This window comes from Crocuta crocuta, unplaced genomic scaffold (assembly GCF_008692635.1).
Source record: "Crocuta crocuta isolate KB4526 unplaced genomic scaffold, BGI_CrCroc_1.0 scaffold41, whole genome shotgun sequence".
In the NCBI taxonomy this organism is placed as follows: domain Eukaryota; kingdom Metazoa; phylum Chordata; class Mammalia; order Carnivora; family Hyaenidae; genus Crocuta; species Crocuta crocuta.
In genome coordinates, this window is record NW_027529428.1 from 5,404,474 (window position 1) to 5,412,672 (window position 8,199).

The 8,199-nt window shown below is 46.5% G+C and overlaps 1 protein-coding gene across 4 annotated transcripts in view; it reads right to left on the minus strand.

Annotated features, from left to right (window-relative positions):
* The window catches only part of PCSK5 (proprotein convertase subtilisin/kexin type 5), a 462,552-nt gene that overhangs the window by 365,014 nt on the left and 89,339 nt on the right, over positions 1–8,199 (minus strand). For all 4 annotated transcript variants that reach the window (XM_077759370.1, XM_077759369.1, XM_077759368.1 and 1 more), the window contains exon 3: positions 5,987–6,100. In XM_077759370.1, the coding sequence (XP_077615496.1) occupies positions 5,987–6,100 (114 nt within the window). The remainder of the gene's footprint in view (positions 1–5,986; positions 6,101–8,199) is intronic.

An 8,199-nucleotide genomic window follows, 5' to 3' on the forward strand; every position in this document is an offset into this window, starting at 1 on the left:
TGTTCGTCAATAGCCCAAGTGTCAAATTCCATCCACGGATGTGTGTTTTATGATGATTTCAAAAATCATTAAGCTCCTGCACATTGAAGACCCCTCCCACAAAGAGAGGTATCTGCCAACAAAGGAGCCTCCCCCTTGCATTTCGAATTCAGCATCTGTGTTAACTCTGTAGGGGAGGGAGGATGCTGTAAGGACACAGCCCACAAGGGGCTTCAACTGTATCCTGTACTATTCCTTCATCTGGGGGCGGGTGGACAGGTGTTTGCGGTATTCTTAAAAGTATCTCTATACCTGAAATATTTTACAATAACGTAAAAAATATTTAACCCCCTGAATTTGTTCGATTGGCCTTTCCAGACCCTTGAGAGACACCTTACTCAGCTTCGCTGTCTCTAGACTCAGCCTGAATTTTCTTTAGTAAGGACAGTGTGATCCATTATACCAGATGGGTACATGAAAACCATTTCTAGCATACGGAACTCCCATAGACTTGGCCAAATCTCTGTGACCGTTCCTGTCAGATAACCTCGGTTTGTGGAGCATCTTGACAAAATATATGAGCCAAGCCTATTTTCAATCAGTGCAAGTAAAGTAAAAATATCTTTTGTATTAAAGCTGCGGTCTTCCCAAATAGAAAATGTGGTAACCGAAAGGTGGAAGATCAAGAAAAACAAGTTAAATGGATCACGCGTGGTTTAAAACGTCCCCTAAGTTTCAAAATCCCTTCTTACCCCAGCCGATCGTGGGAAAATGGAAGCTGGCTGTATTCATATAAACCTCTCGTTTGCAAGAGGGGAAAGCAAAGAGGTCTCAGAAGGGTCCTGGGACCCTAACATCAGCACAGATTGGGATCCTATTAGAAATCAATGCAAATTCCCAGATCTCGGCTGGGGGCTGCGGGAGGTGTAGACAGCAATCCCTCCAGGTGATTCTGACACCAGCTAGTTTGAGAACCATGGGCGGCAAGGTTGGAAGTCCAGCCTCTGGGCTCAGAGCGACTGGGTTTAAGTCCCAGGGCTTGCCCCTGATACACAGTGAGACTTTGGACAAGTTCCTTAATCGGTCTATTCTTTAAGTTCCTCGTCTGTAAAATAAAGATAATAATAGGTCCTAAGTCACAGGGAAACTGGCATGAAAATAATACATGTGAAAGTTCAGCAGCGTGCTTGCCATATAGTAAGCACTCAAACATGAGCAATTATTTTCCCTACCATGGAGATTGTCAAAGACTTGCTTTTGTTTCAGATTACTCAACTGTTCATTTGATTAGCGTTTATTGAGCATTTATTACCTACTGGACTCAGGCAATGAGTGACACAGGATTCCCACCTCGATGGCGCACTTCTCAGTCCAGTCCTGACTGCATATTAGAATCACCCAGTGAGTGCTGATAAAATCCTCCCCACCCCCCACTCCAGCCACACTCCTCAAAACATAAAGAATCTCTAATGGGGGCCCCAAGCTTGGATAGGTTTTTATTTTTATCTTTTTAATTGTTTATTTACTTATTTTTCAGAGAGAGATAGAAAGACAGAGCCCGAGTGGGGAGGGGCAGAAAGAGAGGGAGACACAGAATCTGAAGGAGGCTGCAGGCTCCGAGCTGTAAGCACAGAGCCCTATGCGGGGCTTCAACTCATCAACTGTGAGATTCTGACCTGAGCTGAAATTGGACACTCAAACGACTGAACCCCCCCATGCGCCCCTTGGATAGGTTTTCTAAAAGCCACTCAGGGGCTTTCAGTTTCTTCCAATGGAAGAAACAGGCCTGCAAGCGGGAATTACAGCCTAAAACCCAAGAGCAGAGGCTGGATGTATGTACACGCTCCCAGAGAAACTCCTAGAAGGAACCCTTTGTCCGGCAAACTTTCATTGGTGCTTATACATTCCCGTACTGCTTGACTGATCTTCTTAGGAAGCGCCAATCATGTTTCCCTCAATCCCCAGTGCCCGCCGCCTTGGCCCAGCGAAGAGCAGGTACAGGAGACGTCTGTCCACACAACAAGAAGGGAGTGCTGTTTTTAGGATTGCACCCTCCCCACTCCTGGAAGCCTGAGCACAGTGTTTCACAACAGAGGAGTAACTACACGGCCGTCATCTCCGTAACCAGCTCCTGCAGATGTAGAATTCCCCGGATATACTGCCCAAGCTTCCAGGCTAGACATAATGGTTTCACAACCAGTTTCCAAGTGGAGGAGCTACACGGGCAAAGCTTCTAAATTAATTAAAAGAGACAGTCAGGCACACTTCACGCCATTCTTTAATCTCCACTCTCCTGTGATAAATATAGAATGACAGGCCGGGGCCCAGGCTAACGAGCTAAAGGCAGGACCCTATGGAGGCTCGCCAAGCAGCCCTCAGAAACACTCCAGCAGGGCCCAGGGTTCAGAGAGAGGAAGAAGGAAATCAGCACCTTGCCTCAACCGGGTCACCGGGTCACCGATGTGTCACCAGAAGGAAAGCAAAAGCATGCACTGAACATGTGATTCCCCTCCCCCTTCCTTGACTAGCAGCGGTTTAAACAACAGACAAAAGGAAATAGCATGTATTTCTGTTTCACAGCAATTAAAAAGTCAGAGAATAATAACAGTAAAGATTTATTGAGGGTTTTCTAGGGTCAGAAAAGGCATTGCGCTAAAGGCTTCTCATGCAGTACTTCATTTAATTGTGGCAACCAGCTTCCCAAATGATCCTCGCCTCCTAGCATGTACATGCTCACCATACAGTCCTCTCACACGCGAAACCAGAGCTGGCGCATGTGACCGACAGAAAACTCCAGAAGAAATGGTCTGTGACTTCAGAGTTTAGATGATAAAAGACATCACGACTGCTAGCACGATTTCCTGGATTATTTGCCCTGGGGGAAGCCAGCACCATCACGAGTAGACACTCAAGCAGTCCTCACCACAGGAAGAGGCCAATAACAAGGCCACTTGCAATTGAATCTTCCAGCTCTAGCCAAGACTCCAAGTCATCCAACTGAAATCCCAGACACCACAGAAAGAAAAGTCATCACTGTCGGGGCCTGTCTGAAGGCCTGATCCACAGAACCCATGAGCTGATTGTTTGAAAAATTAAGTTCTGTGATTTGTTACGCAGCAATAGCTAACTCATACAGAAGAACCAGATACTTTTATGTTATGGTTGAGGAGAGTTAGAGGTAACTCACAGGTATAGAAAGTGAAGCAATGGGGTCTGCACCGAGGTTGGCAAATCTGAAGTTCTAGCTCTCATTCTGTCATGTTACTCCTGACAGATAAAGGTACGTAACCTCTTTCCCATCCCTTTTGTTAAGGGAAAAGGAACTATTTAATAGGAAGCTTTGAAACTCGTTCATCCTCCAAGGCACCCACCATTCTGTCTTGAATTTTAGTCATTTCTCTATGGAAAGAGGTTCCTGGAGTAGCATCTTAGTGCTTGTAAATAGCAGAAGGGTAGGGTCAGGATACGGGGTCAGTCCTGCAGACTCTTATCAACCTGCCTGGTTTGACAGCGTTGCTCTACCGCGTTCAGGCTGGGTGATTTTAATGTTTATTTATTTTTCAGAGAGAAACAAAGACTGACCACGAGCAGGGGAGGGGCAGAGAGAGAGGGAGACACAGAATCCAAAGCAGGTTTCAGGCTCTGAGCTATCAGCACAGAGCCGGACGTGGGGCTCAAACCCATGGACCACAAGATTATGACCCAAGCCAAGGGAAGATGCTCAACTGACTGAGCCCTCCAGGTGCCCCAGGCTGGGTGATTTGAGACAAGTTGTCTAAATTCAGGAGCCACAGAAGATTCCTCGCTCTTAAAACAGGGCCAATATTCACACACACACACACACACACACACACACACACGTCTGTTCACACAACCTTACAAAGTATTTCACACATTGCCTGCCACACAGTAAGTGCTCCATAAAGTGTTACATCTTTGAATTATCAAACACAACCAACATTTAAATGCGCACACAAAAGCTCTTCCCTCAACCTCTCCTCATGTGAAAAGGGAATTTCCAAAGAAAGAGCAATGCTTCTTGGGGACGAAGAGATCTTGCTCTGTAGGTACTGAAGCCTTGGAGTCCCCAGGCTGGCCAAGGTGCTAATGCCTTCCCAGGGGCCTCACTCTTCCTTGGTCCTGGAGCTAACAAGATGTCAAGTGTCCCTATGTCCCTTCAGATGATTTCTACTCAGATGCTGTTTCTTTTCTTATTTTTAATTTTTTTTAATGTTTTATTTATTTCTGAGAGAGAGAGAAAGACAGTGTGAGCAGGGGAGGGTCGGGGGGGCGGGGGACACAGAATCTGAAACAGGGTCCAGGCTCTGAGCTGGCTGTCAGCACAGCCTGAGGCGGGGCTCGAACCCAGAGATCATGAGCTGAGCCGAAGTTGGACGCTTAACCGACTGAGCCACCACGTGCACCCTCAAATGCTGTTTCAAGTCCAACCTCCCTTTGAACTTAGCGTTAGGGTTNACCCTCCACTTCTGGGTGAGATGGAGAGAAACGAAATTGGGAGAAAAGCCAGCCACTTTCGCCCATCTCAAAATAAGCACAAATTCCTGGCATTGCGAGGTGCTAGGAGGCCAGGTCTTCCGGGGGGTAGAAGTGACCCCCACCCCTATCCCAGCGTAACAAGAGTACAATTAAAATATTGACAGCAACGAAACCCAGTGCCAAGGGAAAGGTACCATGTGCTGTAGAGACAGAGGGCCCAGGAGAGCGGAGGAAGGAAAGAGGGGACAGATGAGGACAAGGGGGACTGGGAGCAGTCACCTAAGGCGTGGCCCCTGAAGAAGGGGTGAGTCCCCACCTAAGTCCATGGCAAAGGGCAGGAAGAGCAGCTGCATGGAAAGCATGAAAGGCACGGAGGCAGGAAAGCATGAGACAGCCCGCAAAACGCTATGGGTTTGCAGAGAAGCAGGGACAGGACTGCAAAAAAATAAAATAAAATAAAATAAAGGAGATTAAAGGAAATACCCTCGTAATAACCAGCAATGAAGACTTTCAAAAAAATAGAGAAGTAAAGGTCTCTTTGTAGATTATAGAGCAAATTGGGGAGATGGGGATTTCACGAGTAAGACTAAGTCACGGATTTCTCAGTGATCACAAACCTAAAACCCTAAGACTAGAGAAACAGATAATTTTTTTTTTTTTACAGTTAATTTATTTATTTTGAGAGCAAGAGAGCACGGGAGCATGCATGCGTGTGAGCAGGGGAGGGGCAGAGTGTGGGAGAGAGAGACCCCCAAGCAGGCTCCGTGCTGTCAGTGCAGAGCCCAATGCGGGACTCCAACCCATGAACTGTGAGATCTTGACCTGAGCCAAAATCAGAGAGTCGGGTACTTAACTGACTGAGCCACCCAGGAGCCCCACTGAGAAATAAATATATTTCCAAAGGAGGCAATGTCAAGTGAACAGGTGCACGGCTCTTCTCAACACTCACGTAAATTTCCCTCTCTGAACCACTGAACTAGCTACAAGTCACATACTTTCCAGCCAGTGTTTCCCTTAGTTTAAAAAACGATTTTCCCTCGCATTTAAAAACTATTACCTAAAGTGAGCAAGCACATATTAGAGGACTTAAGCCAGGAATCTGTTACTTACCAGCGGGGTCATTTCAAGGATTTCCAAGAGCCACTATCCATTACCCAGACTGGTTTCAAGGTGGAGGAAACACGTATCAGAGAGAAACACGATCACTGATGGGTCTGAGGGGGTCTGTCTGCTCCTCAGTGTAGTTTTCTATCCCCTGGCCCAGGTTCAGAAAGCTACACAGAGTAAGCTCTCAAGCCGAAATCCTGCGAATGCAAACTCCCTTCTTTTTTTGCCTTAGAACCAAAGAGCTAAGTTCCAAAAAAGATCCAGAAAACATCACAAGCCGTCAAGCAATCTCATGTGGTGGGTCTCCTGAGACGGCAAAAGCATCCCTGGCCACTGCCTCCGTGTCTCCCCAGACCCCACAGAAGTCCCCCGTACCACACAGCCCCGGGCCAGGCTTCCTCACCATATACCACATGCTCGGCCACTTGGGATCGTTGAAGTAAGTAGGTTGCGCACGGCTGAAGTCATAATCCCTCTTGGTCCGTCTTTTTACCACTTGCTGTTGGATCCACTCCACCTGCCAAGAAGAAGGGCATTTGGTGAGCGCTCAAGATCCACCATGGTTAGCGCGGCATCGGCGATGGTCTGAAGCGTTTCCCATCCTGAGCCAATTCGGGTCAAGTCACACGCTTCGTGCCGCCAACGAGAGCCCCTGCTCTCAGATTCTCTAGAAACCTAGTTCTCCTTTATTTATTTGTTTGTTTATTTAAATACTTATTCATTTTTGAGAGAGAAAGAGAGACAGAGTAGGAGCAGGGGAGGGGCAGGGAGGGAGGGAGACACAGAATCGGAAAGAGGCTCCAGGCTCTGAGCTGCCAGCACAGATTCCCACGGGGGCTCAAACCCATGAACCATGAGATCATGACCTGAGCCGAAATCTGACACTCAACCAACTGAGCCACCCTGGTCTTTAATGACAGGTCATCCCCACCTCTCGACAACATGCTAACTTTCCGGCTTCTTCAGAAAGCGTATTTTACTCACAATTCTTTTTTGCAAATTGACAGTGTTCATTTTTTAAGCTCCTTATTTTTTCATCTTCCCCTTAAACTTGGGGTCAGCAAACGTTTTCTATAAAGGTCCAGATAATAAGTATCTTGGGCTTTGCAGGCCACCGATCTCTGTTGCGACCACTTCTTCTGATCTTGTGCACACAGACAGACAGAAATGAAGGGGTGTGACCATGCCAGTAGAACTTTGCATAGAAAAACAGTGGCAGACTGGATTTGGCCCACGGGCCACAGTTTATGACCCTTGACTTACATGACACATCAAATGTTTTTGATGCTCTGGGGTTGCACAGCAAATTTTAAAATTATCCTGGGATCAAATGCTCTAGGATCACAATTTTTTTTTTTTTTTAAACACATGGCTCCCTACAACATAGCGTAGTAGAAACAGCAATATTCAGGGAATCAGAAAACCACAGCCCTAGACCGTTCTCTGGCACACAATTGGAGAAATCGTTCAATTTCCTGAGCCAGGGAGGCTCCGTGCCAGCTCAAATCCAAACCCACCACACTTGAGAAACTCTTAAATATTTGGCCACAACGTTTGCTTCAACAAAGTGACTGAGAACTTTTGAGTTTACTACAGAATTATAACCTAAATGGTAGAACTACAGATGGGGTTTTTTTTTTTTTTTAATGTTTAGTTTTGGAGCGCCAGAGAGAGACACAGAGACAGAGTGCGAGTGGGGGAGGGGCAGAAACAGGAGACAGAATCCGAAGGCAGGCTCCAGGCTCTGAGCTGTCAGCACGGAGACCAACTCGGGGCCTGAACCCACGAACCACGAGATCATAATCTGAGCTCAAGTCAGATGCTTAACCGACTGAGTCACCCACACGCCCCATGAGGGTGTTATTCAAAACAGGTCATCATTACGGCAACATAAAAATACACAATTTCCCTTTTGAACGGTGCATCTCAAAGGTGGTATCAGCCCTGGTGGCATTCTACGATTTGTTCCTAAATTCTCCTTTGTTTGCTCTCTCCTGGCCATAGCTAATTGAGCCACAAGACTCTAAAATGTTCTGTGCGGCCCTTTATCCCTACTCTTCACAAAGGGATTAAGAATTGAGGGGAGGGAGGCTTTGTGATTCCATTTGCACCCATGCAGTAAAGATTTCGAAACCACTTTTGCCTACTTGATTAAAGATCTCCGGAGGAGAAGAGACTCTAAGGAACCGACTCATAAGCTCAAAGTGCATGGCTGTAAATAAGGTATGGAGGCCAAAAGCCAAACTAATAAATTTCTATGATTCTCACACTGAGAAAATACATTCAACAAGACTATTGGTACGGAAGAAGAATATGAATGGCGAATTCCTAGTTATAGCACTAACGAGGCAAACAGAATTATGCAGCCTCCTAAATAAACACAAAACCCATTTATATCAGGAGGATCCCAGATAAGCATCACACGTGCACCTTCTCAGACAGGTAATTCAGGCACAATTATGAGTCCAGAAAAAATGCTGATAAATGAAAAATAATATTCTATGAAAGGAAAGGTTTTTCTGCTCCTGTTTCAATGAATGTAGACTAAGGGACACCCTGGCACTGGAACATTCTACACCAGCTCCCCCCCACCCCCCCACCCCCGACACCATCCCT